The sequence below is a fragment of the Geotrypetes seraphini genome, chromosome 9 (assembly GCF_902459505.1).
Source record: "Geotrypetes seraphini chromosome 9, aGeoSer1.1, whole genome shotgun sequence".
NCBI lineage: Eukaryota > Metazoa > Chordata > Amphibia > Gymnophiona > Dermophiidae > Geotrypetes > Geotrypetes seraphini.
The window spans coordinates 26,749,685-26,770,083 of NC_047092.1; the positions used below are offsets into that span (position 1 = coordinate 26,749,685).

At 40.4% G+C, this 20,399-nt stretch overlaps 1 protein-coding gene across 1 annotated transcript in view; it reads right to left on the reverse strand.

The window, feature by feature from the left end:
* Nucleotides 1-20,399, reverse strand: part of RELN (reelin) — a 534,390-nt gene that overhangs the window by 204,254 nt on the left and 309,737 nt on the right. The window contains exons 21-22 of the mRNA XM_033958706.1: nt 4,920-5,112; nt 1,181-1,293 (exon numbers count right to left, since the gene is read on the reverse strand). Of these exons, the coding sequence (XP_033814597.1) occupies nt 1,181-1,293; nt 4,920-5,112 (306 nt within the window). The remainder of the gene's footprint in view (nt 1-1,180; nt 1,294-4,919; nt 5,113-20,399) is intronic.

Genomic DNA, 20,399 nt, shown 5'->3' on the forward strand with positions numbered 1-20,399 from the left:
CTACCTCTTCACTGCAGATCACAGGTTGGTATAATCGCATTGAGCTCCTTTAATTGCATTTACCCAATTATAGTGAAATACTCGTTCAGTCATTAGGTGTTGATTTGCTTATGAAGTTAGCAACTGACAGCTGTTTGTATCTCATTAGGGCCTGTTCTTATGTAAATGAGTCATCATAAAACTGAAATTAATTTTCATCAGTATAACAAATGTTCAATTTGTGTACAAAGCAATTTCTGGGAGCAGATGCACCTTTCTAATATTTTTAACAGTATCCTATCCTTCCAATTATATTTCTAAAGGCAAGAAATGTGTGATTTGTCATATTTTCATACAGTATATTTGCATTAAACTTTGCTTTGTCTTAAAAGATGCTTTATAATAATAATAAATTAGTATTACTAATGGTTTTCCCCACATAAAATATTAGTCAAGGTAATTTACTCTAGTTTGGCATATTCTCCTGCAGAAAAGTATTGAAGATTATTATTTATATTACGTCTGTTGAAGTCTACGTTTACTCTCAAAAAGTTTTAAAAAGCTTATATTGGTCAGAATATCAACGAAATCAGTTTAATTGGATTTTTTGTGACCTATTGTGTTATTTAAAATATAATATGAGCCTTATAAAAAATCTTAAGGCCTTCATTTTACAAGCCCTATTTGCATTTGATATGTGCTAAACTAATAGGGGAGAAGTTATTGAAGTGCATTAGAGCTTTAAGTCATGTTATTTGCCCATAAACAAAACTTAAAGTGTACCAAAGCAGTTTGTCTTGCTCCAGTGCATTGATATTTAAGTCTTCACTCAGGTTACACAATAATGAGATGTAAAACATGCAAATGAATTTTATTAATATATAAATTTCATAACGTGACTTGCTCTGAAGACTGGGTCCCACTTTAAGTTGCAACATGGCCCTAAAATTATAGTAAAATATCCCTAGCTTTTAACTGAGTGATGACCCGGTCTATAAATCTAAGTTTTAGTTTAGTTTTTCGTTTAGTCCTGTAACATCCCCAATCTTGTCCAACTTGGCAGAAAGGAAGGTTCTCCATACGGTAATGCTGCTCACCGCCACAGAGATTTTTTTTCCCCAGTTATCATCGTTTAAAAGAAAGCCTATCACATAAAAAGCTTAAGATAGCAATGACTAAAGAATTAGAATCTTTTGCTTACCATGTTTTTTGTGGCAAAAGAACTGTGATTCTTCTCCATTGTGAGAATTCACGGGAATGGTATATACTTGCAGATGTGAACTCTTGACAGCTAGGCATACTTGGAAGACACTCCTTAATAAAAACACATTGAAAACGTCAGAAGGTGGGGGGTAGTTTAGAACTTTTACTCATAATTTTCATGAGGAAATTCTGATATTTATACATGGAAACAACAACCACGTGTGGATGAAGATTTCAGATAGGGCTCGATTTACATGTGGATGTCCATAATACATAGAAATTGCAAGGGGTATGCTGGGGGAGGGTATAGTTTGGGTGTGACCTGGGTCAGTGAAAAGTCTACATATATATTTCCCATGTCATAAAGGTAATGCATTCTGTATGACCTAATATGTCAGTGTGCAGATTTATAGCTGCTCCCTGGCACATATAGGTTTTGAAAGAGTGGTTGTTTTGGCCAATCCTTTACAGGAGAGATTAAGAGAGTTATCCATCTTAATCCTGCATTGTTTATTTCTCCCTCCACATTAAAAAGGAATACAGATTGCAGCTTGCCCTAGATCGTAGCATGGAATGTTGCTACTCTTTGGGATTTCTGCATGGAATGTTGCTACTCTTTGGGGGTTCCAGAATCTTGCTTACTCTGAGATAATGGAATATTGCTACTCCTTGGGTTTTGGCCAGATACTAGGGACCTGGATTGGTCACCATGAGAACGGGCTACTGGGCTTGATGGACCATTGGTCTGACCCAGTAAGGCTATTCTTATGTTCTTAATTAGCAGCATTCATACATATAGATTTGCAAAATGGCTGATATAGATGAAAGTGTAATCTCTTGCATTTCCTCCATTGATTTATCTCAGATGTACTCATGTATTTGTAAAAAGGCTTCTACCTTTGCACATATTGGCAAATGCATGTGCGTCTACTGCAGCTGTTTTAGAAAAGGCTCTGGGTTGGCAGATCCTTTTCTAAAATATCACTTGAAATGAGTACATTCCAACCTGGACTTCTCATTTCTGATCTCTATGAACTTTGTAAAATGGGGATCCAGATGTGCCGGGGAAAAAGAAAAAAACCGTGAATTTGATGTGTGCATTATTCAGCTTCCTTCAGTAAATAGGTTCCTAAATATTTTCAGCATTACTATACGGATAGGTAGCAGTACTTAATACACATACCGTATACACTCGACTATAAGCTGAGATTTTTACCCCCCCCTCCTAAAAAAGTCCAAAAATTGGCGTCACAGCTTATAGACGAGTTATAGGATTTCTGTGTCTCCCCCTGTAGTTACTGGCATTTCATTCTCTCTTTCTTCCCCCTCACCACCACTGTGATGACTGGCAATCTGATGTGTCCCTCTCCCACCACCGGGTGACTGGGCCATCTGCTCTCTCAAAACATCCCCCACTTGCCACTGTCACCACCAGAACATACCTGTTAAAAGGTGAGATCTTCACCAGCAGCAAGAAGCATCACTAATACGCTGCTCTCACCAGCCCCTTCCTTCTGATGCAGCTTCCTGAGAGTGTGGCGCAGTGGTTAGAGCTACAGCCTCAGCATCCTGAGGTTGTGGGTTCAAACCCCATGCTGCTCCCTGTGACCCTGGGCAAGTCACTTAATCCTCCACTGCCCCAGATACATTACACCGATTGTGAGCCCACCGGGACAGAGAGGGAAAACGCTTGAAGTACCTGTATGTAAACCGTGTTGAGTGTGGTTGTATAACTACAAAAAGGCAATATACAAGTCCCAATCCCTTCCCCCTTCCCCCCTTACGTATGAAGAAAAGACTGTGAGGCAGGAGCGAACAGTGTTATCAGTTGTGCTGCTTGCTTCCGGTGAAGATCTGACCTTTAGCGTGTATGTGGTGGAGGCGGCAAGGGGGAGATTTTGAGAATGTGGATTGCCTAGTTGCTCTGGCTTATACTCAACAACAGTTTTCCCCCCTTTTCTGAGGGAAACCTATTGGATTATACTCAGATAGGCTTATAATCAAGTATATACGGTATAAGACAGGCACTGCTGTGGTGAAATTCAGCAGACAGGTACGTGATGGCTGTGGCAAGGGGGGAGATTTTGAGAGTGCAGATCACCCAGTTGCCCCGGTTTATACTCAACAGATTCCCCCCTCCCTTTTTTGAGAGAAACCTATTACTTCGACTTATACTCAGATAGGCTTATATTCAAGTATATATGGTATAAGGCAGAAACTGCTGTAGTGAAATTCTGCATCTGAAAAGTTCATAAATTATTACTCTTATAGACTTGGGAAAGCTGCTTATTCCCGGGTATAAGTAAAAAGGAAACTACCAGGTCTTTGGGAACCTGCCAGTTACTTGTAATCTGAATTGAGAGGATACTGGGCTTAGACTTTTAGCCTGACCCAGCAAGATGCATCTTATATTCTTATGTTCTGAATTTAATATTTGTTAGAAACTTTAAATTATAAATAAAGATTGCTGGCTTGATGTGTGATTTTATGGATCTCAATAGAAGAAACTGAAATTCTTCTATAGAAATGTTAAATGTGATCTCATATTTATGACTCATGTACAATCATTGACCATTACCCAGTAGGTTAGTTTAAGACAATCAACAAACAGTTTAAGAACATAAAAAATAGCCTTACTGGGTCAAACCAATAGCCCATTCTCACGATGGCCAATCCACGTCACTAGTACCTGGCAAACACCTAAAGAGTAGCAACATTCCATTATCTCAGAGAAACTAAGATTCCAGAACCCCAAAGAGTAGCAACATTCTATGCAGAATCCCCAAAGAGTAGCAAGATTCTAGAATCCCAAAGAGTAGCAACATTCCATGCTACTGATCCAAGCAGTGGCTTCCCACATGTCTTTCTCAATAACAGACTATGGACTTTCTCTCCAGGAATTTGTCCAAACCTTTCTTAAAACCAGCTACGTTAGCCACACTATAATCTACCATTTGTCTTTCATTGTGACAACACCTAGCCAAATGAGAAAAGTGATGGCTGCAGGCCACTATATTAAGTGCTCAATTAACAGCATACCATAGGGGGCAGTGTAAGACAAGGACACATCTAAAGCCATCTAATTTCTCATCTATTACAAGTGCAACTCCTACCACAAGGGTTTGTGTGTAAAAAGTTCAGCCAAAATGCTGTTTTTCCAAGTTTATGTTTTTTCACACATTTATTCAGGTCCAGAGTATCTAATTGAAAAACTGAAAATGTTAAAAAAAAATCTGTACAAAATAAACAAGGTGAAATAGCAAAGTTCAGATGCGACTTGTGACTGAAGGGGTTTTTCCCTGTTATCAAGGTATTCACGTAACCTCTTCATATACAATCTGTAATTCAAGCTTTCAGGATTTTCTTGCTGTGGGCAATTACGTTAGATACAATTAAAAAAAAAATGTATACAATATGAATTCCTGCCTGCGCAGAACAGTGATGAAAGGAGTCAAGATTTTCACTCAATCTTTGATTTTTAAGCTTTCTCAACTTTGGAATGATCTTCCACTCCTTTTAAGGACTTCCGGTTCACGTCAACTTTTTCGTAAATCTTTAAAAACCATTTTATTTGCTAAACACTTTGAAAATTAATCTTCCGAAACTTAGTCTTATTCTTCATGGTTTTTATTTGTTAAATTAACTCTTGTAAACCGAGTCGAGCTTTCTTGGACTGATGTCTTGGTATATAAAGCCAAGCCTTAGATTAGATTAGATGATTTCTTAAGTAACCTTACCTCTTGGACCAAGTGCCACGTGAGGCCGTGATTTGTAGAGTATTCCAACTTCACCTGGTTGTCCATGTGAGGAGTAAAGTTTTGGCCGCAGCCCATCACCAGATTAAACTGTATCATATATGACGCTCCAATCTGCATGGATTGCGTTTCCACATACCGCATGCTGGAGGCTAGCTTGGAATCTCCTGTAAAACTGCGAGACATACAGAAAGAGTCAGAGAGGTAACTTGCTTAATCCTGAAAAAGAACAAACAATTTTTTTTTTCACTGTTAGTGTAACAGCTCTATTTGCCATAGTATCTGTAAGCAGGAATTGCAGAAATTTTGTTTCAAGAGGCTACCTGTGCATTTAAATAACTACACAAGCATTATCTATTGAGAGTCTGAAAAGACAGAAGCCTATATTCATCTAACTTTAGCCCCCTCCAACAGCTATTTACTATAACAGTAGCAATCACATTAATTTGAAGCAAAGCCATTGATGTGCATTATTAGCAACTACAGTAGGTCCCGTTGCATAAAATGGAACTATGTGGTAAAATAATGCACACTAGTGATGATAATGTACACAAATGTGTTAGCACGCATTAGTAACTCCAACTGCAGTAGGTACCTAAATTTGCCCCCTGTTTTCAGCCAAATTTAGGAAGCTTAAGTTTTCAACTGACAATTCAACTAAATTTAAAATTTAAAAGTTATGCTCCTAAACGTAGGTGTGAAAAAAAACACACAAAAGTAGAGATGGATCAAGAACTTTCCTGCACACAAATATAGACTATAAAACACTCTATTAATGGCAATAAAAGAACATAAGAATTGCCATTCTGGGACAGACCGAAAGTCCATCAAGCCCAGTATCCTGGTGCATCCTGGGATGCTCTGGAGAGGAGCTTAAGGCCCTGATTGGCCCAGATACTTAAGGTCCCTCCCAAAGGATAGGGCTTAGGTATCTGGGCCAATCAGAGTCTTAGTCCCCTCCCAGTGGATCTCACAGATAGCTTCAGGGACTCTGAACATAGAAGGTTGGGGTGTTATTTATGGAGAAACTCCTTGAAACAGCATTATGCGAAATGTAAATTCATGAGATGAGCATTAGTGTATTTTTGAATGATTCATAGTTTTTTTTAAAAAAAATAAGTATTTAAGCCAATTTAAGATGTGGGAAGATTGAATTTATATCGGTAAGTGATTGGAGACAGGAGGCTGTCTTTGAAAATTCTTACATCTGAGTTGTTCGTTATAAGTAAAGCTGCTATGGTCTGATGAATTAAGAGATGGATATTGAGGATAATAGTGGGGCATTAGTGGACTGATTGTGTTGGGAGCCCTGCATTTTTGAGTGCCTTGAGGTGCAGTTAAAGAATAAGTATATGGATGCTATTTTAAAAATATGAGAGGAAATTGTGACTCCGTCCATGTACCACCCAAACTCCGCCCCTGAGCACACCTACATGTGGGTCACATACAAGTACCTGTCTTCTGGTCAAAAGAAGTACTTTTATGCAAATAACCCATGAGATTATTTTATAAAAGACATTTTATATGCATAAATAGGTCTTTTTGCAACACATATATTTTATGACCTCTGCAGTGTCTCTTTATTGCTTATAAAAGGCATATGGTTAAGGGCAACTTCATTTCTCATCTTTTACTCTTATTATAGAACATTCATGCACTCTGTTTTCACTTTTTGAAGCCTGCCTTTTGAATAATAGAATACGTGCAGGGTATGTTTGTCCATTTTTCTTTCAATTTTTCTGCCAGGAGGCATCAGTAACTTTAGAAGTCATTCGAAATGGCTTCTTGCATTCGCACTGATTGACTCTTCAGAATATCTTCTTGAATTAGGGCATCCAGCTCATAAACTGCACATCAGAGGATGCACTTAATTTACTGGAAGCTGTAGGGTATTGACGATTGGACTTCTAAAGCAACTGGAAATGTGCTTTAATAATACATTGGCTAGAATGTCTCCCTGATGAGATGCAGAGTATTTGGCTGAAAACTCATGAAGTTTCCAACAGTAACTACAGCTACAATAATTTATCAAAATGTGCCAAGTGAAGCTGATGAAGAGTCATTTGGAACTGAGACTACATGTAAGCAGTGCGATCTGGTTCCAGAGGCCACATGAAGAGAGTAATATTTTGTAAGATAAAATTAAAAAAAACAAAAACAAAAAACTCCCAGCTCCCTCTCCCTCAAAACCCAACAGCTTCTGGTTTTCACAAGTGGATGAGCATCACAGGTGCCCAGTTTCAGGAGAGTAGGTTGTTATCTTTCTGGACACCTATCCTGGTTCTTCAAAATAGGAGGAGAGATAGGTTATAGAGCTAGTCAGGGACCACTGCTCAGGCAATGGGCCTGATGGGTCGCCGCGGGAGCGGACCGCTGGGCGAGATGGACCTCTGGTCTGCCTCAGCAGAGGCAACTTCTTATGTTCTTATGTTCTTATTACTTGTCATAAAGGGGGGAGGGATTAATATGTTTACTGGTGGCTGGCAAATGTATAAATCTACTGTCCACTGTTATTCAGTCTCTATACGGATCACCTACCCACCTCCATCCCACTACCCTCTGGCTCCTCTCTGCAGCTTGAGTTTTCGAGCAAGGTCTTGGGCATCATCATTGATTCCACATTGTCCTTCAATGACCACCTCCAATCCTTGGTAAAAAAAATGCTTTTTCAGCCTTCACATGCTGAGGAAAGTTAGATCCTGCTTCCATCAAAAACATTTTACCCTCCTTGTCCAATCCATCATCCTCTCCAGATTGGACTATTGCAACTCTATCTACTTAAGCCTAACTAAGAAAAACCTCCACAGACTCCAACAGATTCAGAATGCCGCGGCCAAGCTCATCTTCGCTAAAAGTAAATTTGACCATGTCTCCCCGCTCCTGGCCAAGCTCCACTGGCTTCCGATAATCACCAGGGTCCACTATAAATGCGCCTGTTTAACTTTCAAAATCCTATATGGTATCCTCCCTCCCTTTATCCCTCTTTCTTGGAATTCCTCAAACCCTAATACCACCAGATCCTCCCACAAATTAAAACTATCCTTCCCCTCGCTAAAAGGCATTTCCCACACAGGAAAGCTAGGAACCTCCCTCCACTTCAAAATCACTGAGCTCTGGAACAACCTTCCCTCCTCTCTTCGGAACTTGAGCTCTCTCCAAGTTTTCCGCAAACATCTGAAAACCTGGCTTTTCTCAAAAAATGTAAGTCTCCCTCCAACTTAGGAATCAAGGAAACTCTTATATCTTGGCATCCCAAGTCCTCTAAATTTTCTTCACACTTCTACCTCTAACCCTCTGTTGTAGTTCCTTCCTATTTCTCCTACTGTAAACCGCGTCGAGCTCTACGAATGTGGAGATGATGCGGTATACAAACCTAAGGATTAGATTAGATTAGATTAGATTAGGTAACAAGCGTCCCGCTGCTAAAAACGTGTATAAGCTAGCATACAACCATTCCACATTGCTCATCCCTTTCCCCAACCTTTTAATTTTTATTGTAATCCCTGATTCCCTCTTTCCCCATGTTCTCAATTGGATTTTTTTATGTTTTGTCTTCCTTTTGTTCTTACCCTATTTAATTTGGGTTTTTGGGTTTTTTTAAATTTTCAACTTTTTATTGTAAACCGCTTAGATTTGCCTTCTGGTTTTATATTTGCGGTATATTAAATAAATTGAACTTGAACTATGCGTTATTCTGTACCAATTCATGTAACTTGTAAGTGCAAGGATGCAAACACAGAAGTAGAGCATAGGCGAGACTCTCACTTATGCCCTATGTACATATGCCCTCATGTCAGAATTCACTCTAACCTACGCTATATCCACATCACTCATCAGCATGTAAATGAAAGAACCATCCCTGTGCTTGTATTTACATCAACGCTAGATCAGTAACCAACAAACTGCTACTACTAAATGAATTGGTAACTACAAACAACCTAGGCCTTGCTTTCTCGGAAACCTGGCTTACTGATTCAACTTGCCCACTAGGATACAGCACCATCCATACACCCAGACTAAAAAAGCGAGGAGGTGACGTGGCCATAGTCTGCACAAGCTTCTTCAAAATCACCTTAATAGACACTTCAATCTTTCCAAAACTAGAATATTTGAAATGCAAGTTGAAAGACAAATCTGATATTTACGCCAACCACCTAGGCATTCTACTGATTTATTGTTCTCTTGGACCACGGATACACAATGTCACAATACTGCAGGAAATTATATTTATTTATTTTAGGTATTTATATACTGTCTAGTAAAGTTATCTGTTTACAGTCAGGTACTCAATCATTTTCCCTATCTGTCCTGGTGGGCTCACAATCTATCTAATGTATCTGGGGCAATAGAGGATTGAGTGACTTGCCCAGGGTCACAAGGAGCAGCAAGGGATTTGAACCCACAACCTCAGGTTGCTGAGGCTCTTGCTCTAACCGCTACACCTTCCTCCTAAGCCTTACTTGCCAGTATACAAAAGTATTGATTCTAGGTGACATTAACCTACCACTAGAATCCCATGATAATGTTAGTGTTCTCAAATTCATTCAATTTCTCCACGACTGCCAACTAGACCCTAAACCATCAGGTCCTACGCATGAAAAGAACCATATGTCAGATGTTATAACATCCAGCCCCCCCTCACCTTGTCACAGATACAGACCGGTTTGCAGTCCCTTGATCAGATCACTACCTAACGTCCTTCAATCTTTCCCTTTACATGGGAAGAACATCCATCAAGGGTCCTATCAAAAAAACCCGAAGTAGAGGCAAGATCGACACTGAACAATTCTGGAAAAAGGCCTCCGAATTACTAAACATAACCTCAAATAGCTAGCTAACTGGAACAGCACAATAGAACACACCCTGGAAGCAAAAGCCCCTCTACGTTACCACACCACTAGAACTACCAAGACTGCATCTTGGTTTACCAAAAACCCTAAGGCAGAAAACAAACCTTTACAGTTGTCGCCCCAACACTATGGAATGCTTTACCACAACAACTTAGAGAAGAACAACATCTAGATAATTTCAAGACCAATTTGAAGACATTTTTATTCCGAGATGCTTTTGTCTGTTCTTAGTTCCACCTTTTTCTTCTTCCCTTTTTTTTTTTTTTCTGCTAAATTCTTTCTTTTTCTTCCCCTAATCTTTCGATCTCTTCCTACCTTTTTCCTCTCTATTTCACCCTTTTCCTTATCTTTTCTCTTCTTCATCTGATTGGTTCAAACTTATTTAACCAACCGCTTTAATAAAAGCGATACTACCCAATATGTTTTTCCCTATCCCCACTATTTCCCTCTCTTCTCCAAAATATGTAACTTTCCCCCCCCCCCCCCTTCCCCTCATATCCTCACTTTCATGTTAGTCTTTAATGTTCACCCACTACATTTTATATTTTAAATTTTTTCTTTTTCTTTTTTCCTCTGTATAAATTTTATTGTGAACCGGCCAGATACTTGGTGATGGTCGGTATATTAAAAAGTTAATAAACTTGAAACTTGAAACCTGGCAATAGCAAAAAAAGGCTGCCTGGAAAGCTGTGACCAATAAATACAAATTCAACATTGCAGAAGCTAAAAAGACCCACTTTGCTCACTAAATAGAAAACAAAAGCTTTGATATCAAAAAAGCTTTTTTGCTTAATGCGCACCTTGACTGTACATCCATGGCCTTTCTGACATCAATAGGCATCGATAAATCTGCACAAGAACTTTGTACTGTATATGAAAATCAATGGGCAACCAGTGGCGCTGTTCCAACTTGGAGGAAATTTGATCATAACAATTCCCCCACAAAATCAACCTGGCAGCTGCATTTTGTACCATCACTTGTGCATTTTGCATAGCACACTTAACAATAATAATAAATTTATTTTTTATATACCACCTAACCAGGAATGGTTCTAGGCGGTTCACAACAAATAAAAACTGATCATACAGCGAAGAATACAATTTAAAATGAAAATACATCAGATAATAAAACATAAGAAATGCATAAAATTTAAAAAAGATAATAGAATACAATTAGTATACAAATTTATCAAATAATTGGGTCTTCAGTAATTTTCTAAAATCAAGATAGGAGGAAGCTTCTAGCATAAGTTTTCCAAACCAACCATTCAATTTAGTACATATGAACCAACCATTCAATTTAGAACATAAGAACTGCCTTACTGGGACAGACCTCAGATCCACCAAGCCCAGTATCCTGTTTCCAACAGTGCCCAAACCACGTCACAAATACCTGGCAAGATCCCAAAGAGTAAAACATATTTTATGCAGCTTATCCTAGGAATAAGCAGTGGAAGAATTGCAAAGGGACTTGAACAAACTAGGGGAATGGGCGACGAGATGGCAGATGAAGTTCAACGTTGAGAAATGTAAAGTATTACATCTGGGAAGCAGAAACCCGAGGTACAACTATATGATGGGAGGGATGTTATTGAATGAGAGTACCCAAGAAAGAGACTTAGGGGGTAATAGTGGACATGACAATGAAGCCGATGCATAGTGTGCAGCGGTCGCTAAGAGAGCGAATAGAATGCTGGGTATAATCAAGAAGGGTATCACTACCAGAACAAAAGAAGTTATCCTGCCGTTGTATCAGGCAATGGTGCGTCCGCATCTGGAGTAATGTGTCCAATATTGGTCGCTGTACCTTAAGAAGGATATGGCGTTACTTGAGAGGGTTCAGAGGAGAGCGACACATCTGATAAAAGGTATGGAAAACTTTTCATGCGCTGAGAGATTGGAGAAACTGGGACTCTTTTCCCTGGAGAAGAGGAGACTTAAAGGGGATATGATAGAGACTTACAAGATCATGAAGGGCATAGAGAGAGTGGAGAGGGACAGATTCTTCAAACTTTCGGAAAATCAAAGAACAAGAGGGCATTCGGAAAAGTTGAAAGGGGACAGATTTAAAACGAATGCTAGGAAGTTCTTCTTTACCCAACGTGTGGTGGGTACCTGGAATGCGTTTCCAGAGGACGAAATAGGGCAGAGTACGGTACTGGGCTTCAAGAAAGGATTGGACAATTTCCTACTGGAAAAGGGGATAGAGGGGTATAGATAGAGGATTACTGCACAGGTCCTGGACCTGTTGGGCCGTCGCGTGAGCGGCCTGCTGGGCACGATGGACCTCAGGTCTGACCCAGTGGAGGCATTGCTTATGTTCTTAATGGTTTATGGACTTCTCTTTTAGGAAGCTATCTAAACCTTTTTTTTTTTTAAACCCTGCTAAGCTAACTGCTTTCACCATGTTCTCCGGCAATAAATTTCAGAGTTTAATTGCACACTGAGTGAAGAAATATTTTCTCCTGTTTGCTTTAAATCTCCTACTTAGAATTTTTGGAAAGAGTAAACAAGCAACTCACATCTAACTGCTCTATTCTACTCAGTATTACATAGACCTCTCTCATATCATAAGTATGGCAGCTTACATAAGAACATAAGAACATAAGAACATAAGAAATGCCTCTACTGGGTCAGACCCGAGGTCCATCTTGCCCAGCAGTCCGCTCACGCGGTGGCCCAACAGGTCCAGGACCTGTGCAGTAATCCTCTATCTATACCCCTCTATCCCCTTTTCCAGTAGGAAATTGTCCAATCCCTTCTTAAACCCCAGTACCGTACTCTGTCCTATAATATCCTCTGGAAGCGCATTCCAGGTGTCCACCACACGTTGGGTAAAAAAGAACTTCCTAGTATTTGTTTTGAATCTGTCCCCTAACAACTTTTCCGAGTGGCCTCTTGTTCTTTTATTTTTTGAAAGTTTGAAGAATCTGTCCCTCTCAACTCTCTCTATGCCCTTCATGATCTTATAAGTCTCTATCATATCCCCTCTAAGTCTCCTCTTCTCCAGGGAAAAAGAGACCCAGCTTCTCCAATCTTTCAGCGTATGACAGGTTTTCCATACCTTTTATCAGACGTGTCGCTCTCCTCTGAATCCTCTCGACTAACGCCATGTCCTTCTTTAGGTACGGCGACCAATATTGGACGCAGTACTCCAAATATGGGCGCACCATTGCCCGATACAACGGCAGGATAACTTCTTTCGTTCTGGCTGTAATACCCTTTTTGATTATACCAAGCATTCTATTTGCTCTCTTAGCGGCCGCTGCACACTGTGTCATCGGCTTCATTGTCATGTCCACCATTACCCCCAAGTCCCTTTCCTGGGTACTCTTATTCAATAACATCCCTCCCATTGTATAGTCGTATCTCGAGTTTCTGCTCCCCACATGTAATACCTTACATTTCTCAACGTTGAACTTCATCTGCCATCTCGTCGCCCATTCTTCTAGTTTATTCAAGTCTCTCTGCAATTCTTCGCAGTCCTCTTTAGTCCAAGCTCCATTAAATAGTTTGGTGTCGTCCGCAAATTTTATTATCTCACACTTCGTCCCTGTTTCTAGATCATTTATAAAGATATTAAATAGCATCAGCCCGAGCACCGAGCCCTGTGGGACACCACTCGTGACCCTCCTCCAGTCGGAGTAGTGACCCTTCACTCCTACCCTTTGTTTTCTACCCTCCAACCAGTTTCTGATCCATCTATGTATGTCTCCTTCCACCCCATGGTTCTTCAGTTTCCGGAGTAGACGTTCATGGGGCACCTTGTCAAAGGCTTTTTGGAAATCTAGATATATGATGTCTACGGGGTCTCCTTTGTCCATCCGTCTGTTAATCCCTTCGAAGAAGTGCAATAAGTTCGTTAGGCACGATCTTCCCTTGCAGAAACCATGTTGGCTGGTTAACAGAAGCTCATTTTTTTCAAAATGTTCATCAATGTTTTCTTTTATCAGTGTTTCCGCCATTTTTCCCGGAATCGAAGTCAGGCTCACAAGCCATTGATTTGTTGTAATTAGAAATGAATTGCACAGGGGAAATGTATTATTTCTGATTTACACTAATGTGAGTACAGCACTCTCCAGAATGCATGTTTGATTAATTTCAAATATCTTGTGCCTGTGTCTGGTTCTTTAAACAATGGGATCCTTTTACTAAGGCGCGCTAGCCGTTTAAGCGTACTCTAAATATTAGTGCACGCTAAATGCTAACGCGCCCATTATATTCTGTGGACGCATTAGCATTTAGCATGCGCTGAATCGGCTAGCGCACCTTAGTAAAAGACCCCCTTAGGGTCTGATTTACTAAGATTCTTTTCCCAACAGGGCATCTGCTTTTGAGATGCCCACAATAATAAATTGGGTTTAGAGATTATAAATATAATTTCCCTCAATATGGTTTATCTAGAAGTGAATTTTAGAATACAGTCATCTAATATAATAAAACGGTAAGCCGCGCATGCACACTTACTATGCGTGCATCCGTTTTCCGTGAGCTGTAGCTAGGAAGTGCGCATGCACGGCTTACGGTCTGGCCTTCCCTGCTCTCCACTTGCGGAGCGGCGGCTGCCGGCCGCTAGCACCCCCTGCCCTTTCCGTCGCCTGGCTCCCTTGCTGGGGTTTTTCGCGGTGGCGGCTCCTCTTGCGTCTGGCCCTGTGTACTTACCCGCCAAACAATTTCTGCCGTTCCTTCCCTACCTCCATCAGGTACAGTTCAGCTCCACCTATGTTAAAAGGAGCTTCTTTGAAATTGGAGTCCTGCCGCCACCATAACACGTTCCCTCTGCCGCAGTCCCATATGTCAGAGAAGGGACGGGACCAAGGCAGAGGGGAAAGTGCTACGGCAGTGGCAGGCCTCCGATTTCAACGTGGCTCCTTTTAACATTGGTGGATTCATTGCACCTGATGGAGGGAGGGAAGGAAAGGTGGTTGTGCGCTGTTGAGCGCCTCTTTGCCCTCAGACCCTCTCCTAACTCACTATCTGCGCATTGTGCATGCTCGCTCCATCTCAGACCACTGGGGGGAGGTGCCTGTCTTCAGCTGCCGGGATGGAGGGAGGGAAGAAGAAAGAAGGGGCCCTGGCAAGCGAGTTATCAAAAGCCAACCATAGCCTGGGACCCCTACATGATATGAATAATGACCAGACAACAAAAGGTAAGAAAAATAATTTTATTTTCTCTTTTGTGATTACAATATGTCAGATTTGAAATGTGTCTTGAGGGGGAGGGGCTGCCGCTGCGAAGGGCTTTGGTGGGGGAGCCAGCCAGACTGCGAGTGTGGGGCCATTGTAAGCGCGGATTGGTCAAGGAGCCGCCCGCAAACAGCTTTGCTCTGGGGGGGGGGAAGACAGAAGGGGCCACGGAGAGACAGGGAGAAGGTTAAAGGGGAGGGGTGTGCTGGGGGGAGACAGAAGGGGCCATGGAGAGATAGGGAAAGGGGGCTGCTTTGGGGGGGAGGGGTGCTGGGGACAGACAGCTTTGCTCTGGGGGGGGAGACAGAAGAGGGCCATGGAGAGACATTTGGGGGGGAGGTGGGTGCTGGGGGCAGACAACTTTGCTCGGGGGGGAGGGGGAGACAGAAGGATACAGACAGCGGCTAGTATTTATATATATCTCTGTATGATTTTTTTGTGGCCCTTCCAGTGCTGTTTCTTATATACTGTTTGTTATATGTTATATGGTGCTTAGTCTGTTTGTAATGTTTGTGTGTTGGTATGTGTATGTTGCTTTATGAAAGTACTGTGATATTTTACAATTTTTAAATTAATATACATGTATAATATTTCTAATTATGTGATTTGAGTACATTGCTCCGATACTATAACACTTTTTTGTGTCATATTATTCTTTGGGGATTCTTTTCCTTTATTTTGAGGTTCATTCCTGAGTTTATTAGTTATAGCTCTCTATTTTTTTATCTAGAAGTGAGAACATAAAGGAGCACTGGGTTGTGCAATAACAACTTATGCACTATATTTAACCTACGTGATCTTTTTCCCTGTGTGCATTTTCTAAAAGCAAATTTTGAAACAGGATAGATAAAGCGTCACGACTGTAGTGGATATGAGTTTCTGGAAAGAAAAAAAAAAGGTAACAAACAACAATTAAAGAAAAATACGGTGATAATAAAACTGAAGGTCAAATTCTATAAGAAGCGCCCATAAGTTAGGCCTAATTAGGCACCGTTCAACGCGATTCAAGTAAAATCGGGCGCTGTTTAGTGAATCGCGCTGAGCGGCACCTATTTTGGAGGCGCCCAATAATTAGGCCAGCTCTACGTACAACAAAATGTTAGGCGCCTAGTTGAGTGCTTAAGCACGCTTAAGACCAGTGATTCTGCAACAAGGCGCCTGACATGTAGCCACGCCCACACCTAACATGCATAGCGCCTATTTTTTGAAGGCTGCCTAAATTTTTAGAGGTGCCTTGTTACAGAATCGCGCTTTCTTGATAGGCGCCTAGGTTTCAATCAGTGCTGATTAAAAAGCCTAATTGAGCTTGTTCTTCAATTTAGATAGGCGCCTCCAAAATAGGTGCCTAACTTTAGGCGCTGGTTACAGAATTTGGGCCAGTCTTGGAGTTTTAGCTTATATTTTTACATAACATAAGAAGCGCCATCTCCGGATCAGACCCTCGGTCCATCAAGTCCGGCGAACCGCACACGCGGAGGCCCCGCCAGGTGTACACCTAGCGTAATTTTTAGTCACCCATATCCTCCTAAGCCTCTCGTAGGAGATGTGCATCTAGTTTGCTTTTGAAACCTAGGACGGTCGATTCCGCAATAGCCTCCTCTGGGAGAGCGTTCCAGGTGTCCACCACTCTCTGCGTGAAGCAGAACTTCCTGATATTTGTCCTGAACTTGTCCCCCCTTAGCTTCATTCTATGTCCTCTTGTCCGTGTCGAATTGGACAATGTAAATAATTTTTTCTGCTCTAGTTTGTCGATTCCTTTCAGTATTTTGAAGGTCTCGATCATATCCCCTCGCAGTCTCCTTCAGGTATCTAATTTCCAGTCAGCAGAGAAGACCCGCAGATGGTAAGGGTCCTATTTTCAAACTTCAGCACTAGACATCAAGAACCATTAAAGGTAAAATGCTGGAGCTCAGCTGCCTAGTGTCTTTTGTTCATTTTATTTACAGCATTTCTAGAAAGCTATTAAATTATTTCTAAAAAGTCTCAAATAACAACGATTAAAAAAAAAAAAGTTTATTTCAGCACAGAGACACTCATTAAACATTTTATACAAATACAGTTCCTGCAACGAATGTCTTACACATAATTAGAGGCAGTCTTTCCTCAGCTGAAAATAAGCTCACGATGACATGTCGTAAAATGATTTATAGCATATTGACTATAGCTTTTCTAATGAAAAAGCAATTGTCAAAGTTTTTCCCAGGAGGACACTCTCCGTGCCACAGCAATCCATACTTATGGAAAGGCATGAGCTCGAAAATGAAAACCAAATGGACCCACAGCTGGGATAAGCCTTCAATAATTAATTTAACTACCAGTCATTTGCTACAGGCCTGTTATAACTTTGAAAAAAAAAATTTCCCTCGAGAGTAATAAGGTCAACGAAGGGTACGGTTCATGCCTTCTACTCACCTAATCGTATAATTTATACAAAAAAGCTTTAAGGCATGTGCACTGTGCAAATAAATAAGCAAAAGCATTAGTGTTTCCCAAGCAGAGATTGCTGCTGCTATTTTTGCATATAGGAAACGAAAAATTCAATTTACACATATTATTTCACATTGTAAATAGTGACACAAGCAACAAACAAAGTCAAAGTGTTTGCACCTTCTGAATATTAGAAAATTGGAAAATGTAGCAACAAGGAAAACATTGCCCTGGAAGGACTGCTCGTTCCGACTCCTTGATTAAGGAACCGTGAACAGTTTGAGGTCTGCCGTGTTGCTTCGCTTTAATGAGCTGTGAGCACTTTCCCTTTCCTTGTTAAAGTGGTTAATGCTGCTTCAACAGCCTCATTATCACTGGCGCAGCACCATTCTCTGTTGTTCCTACATACGAGCCCCGTTAGTCTGAGAGATGATCAGAAAGTCAAATCACACGGCTGTAATGTACTTGTTGATAAAAACCCCTGCAGCGCAATTCCTCGTATCCTGTGGGGACGGCACAATTATTTATATTTCTTCAGCGTTTCCTACAATTACCTCGATTGTACGTTCTCAGTGTAAAGCGTGTATAATTAAAGCCATCGTAGGTCAAGAATGTCCATCAAACTTTGATGAAATGATGCTTGTTTTTAGGGTTCTGATCAAGGCGTACTGCCACTTTTATGAACTGACCCCACCCCCCCCCCCTCTTTTACAAAGCCGCGTTAGGCTTTTTTTTTTTTTTTTTAATGCTGGCCAAGGAGCTCATAGGAATTCTATGAGCATCGGCGCTAATATCGCCATAAAAAAAAGTCTAACGCGGCTTTGTAAAAGGTATAATAACTTAGGCCTCCTTTTATCAAGCTGCGTTAGGGTTTTTTTTATTGCCAGCTGCTGCGGTAAAAGCTCCGATGTTCACAGGAATTCTATGAACAACGGAGCTTGTACCACAGCAGCCAGCAATAAAAAAAATCTCTAACGCGACTTGATAAAAGGGAGCCTTAGTATGCAAGTTTCCAGTTTGAGAAAGAACAATAAGGCCCTCTTAAGTATGCTAAGCGTTTTAACGCGCGCTAAATCAACACGTGCGCTAACCGCTAACGCGTCCATAGGATAACATGCACGCGTTAGCGTTTAGCGCATGTTTAGCACGTGCTAATATTTATCGTGCGCTAAAAAGCATAGCGCACTTTAGTAAAAGAGGGGGTAACTTTCTGTCCTTTAACATGCTGTCTGCAAATAAAACCAAAAAAAAAACAACCCCCACAACATTTTAATGTGCAGTATGAGCAGATTTAAATTTGCTGTAAGATTCAGGGATAATAATTACAGACCTGAGGTCAGAAATAGGCTATGATGTCAAATCATTCAACTGACCCACATTGGTAACAAAATTCATGGAGAGTGATCAAAATAAAGTTTATAAAAATACTCAGAGATGTGGAACTCTGTAAGGAAGGCTTGAATACCTCCCTTGGGCGAAGAGTTCACCTTCCAGTCATTGTTGTTTTATAAAACAGCGGTTTTTGAATTAAACAACTGTTTTCCAGCAGAGAATCATTTTGATAGTCACGAGAGCAATTTTTCAACAGCATTTCATCAGGAACCTGCCTGAATTATACTACTCGGGTCCCCTGACGCAGGGAACGAAACGGGGCCACGTTGGGACCCCCAAGTCCTGCTTAAGCTAAGTGTATAGTACATAAGCATATAGTACAACACACAGTGACTCTCAAATACGTTAAAAATCTTTATTATGAAAGTTTTTTGAGACTGAATCAAGCAATATTCTGTGGAGTTAGTGATCAAAGTTTTTATAAAACAACAATGACTGGAAGGTGAACTCTTCGCCCAAGGGAGGTATTCAAGCCTTCCTTACAGAGTTCCACATCTCTGAGTATTTTTATAAACTTTATTTTGATCACTCTCCATGAATTTTGTTACCAATGTGGGTCAGTTGAATGATTTGATATGTATGAGCAGATTTGGCATTTATTTCAGGACACATAGTATACCATTTTAGAAAAAGGGCCCAATGAAAATAAAAACATAAGAATTGCCATACTGGGACCGACTGAAGGTCCAGCATCCTGTTTGCAACAATGGCCAACCCAGGTTCCAAGTACCCAGATAGATTCCAAGTAGTAAAGCAGATTTTATGCTGCTAATGCTAGGAATAAGCCGTGGATTTTCCCAAGCCATCCCAATAATTGAATTAGAAAAGGTACAGAGAAGGGTGACATATGTTTAGAATGTTGTTTAAATTTTCTTTTTTTAAAAAAAAGTGCCCCTTTTTGGGGCAAAGGCAAAGATTGTTTTTCTTTTTTCTATATTTTTAGAAATAGACGTTTGTATGTATTATTATTTAAAGAACGAACCATCATTTTTATTTGAAACATGTACGCACAATTTTTCAACTAAAAATACATATTAATTACTAGGTATTATTATTTAACATTTAACAAATTAATCTTTTATTTTACAAACCTAATGCAGGCAGAAGCCGACATATGGCTAGGTTGGGGTTTGAAGTTTTATTCTGCACCACAGTTTTATAATTGATTTTTCTGGTTTTATTTATGTTATCTAGAATTGCACTTTAATTATTAAATTATGCCCCCTTTTATCAAGCCACATTAGGGCTCTTTTATCGCCGGCCACTGCGGTAAAATCACCGACGCTCATAGATTTCCTATGAGTGTTGGAGCTTTTACCACAGTTAACTCGTGATAAAAAATCCTAACGGGGTTTCATAAAAAGGGGCCTATATTAATATATTATTTATTTTGCTACCCTCCTGATCTCATTTTGGTTTTACTCTGATGTTCCTCTACTTTTGTAAATCCCTGCCTATTTCTCTTTGCTGTTTTATCACTGTGATTAACACTGCAGAGGAGAATGACTCTATCTACTGAGGTTTTGTTTTGTTGTTATTTTGGGGGGGGTTTCCTGATGAAATATCCTTAGTATAAATTGAATTCTATAGTGAGCACATGACATAT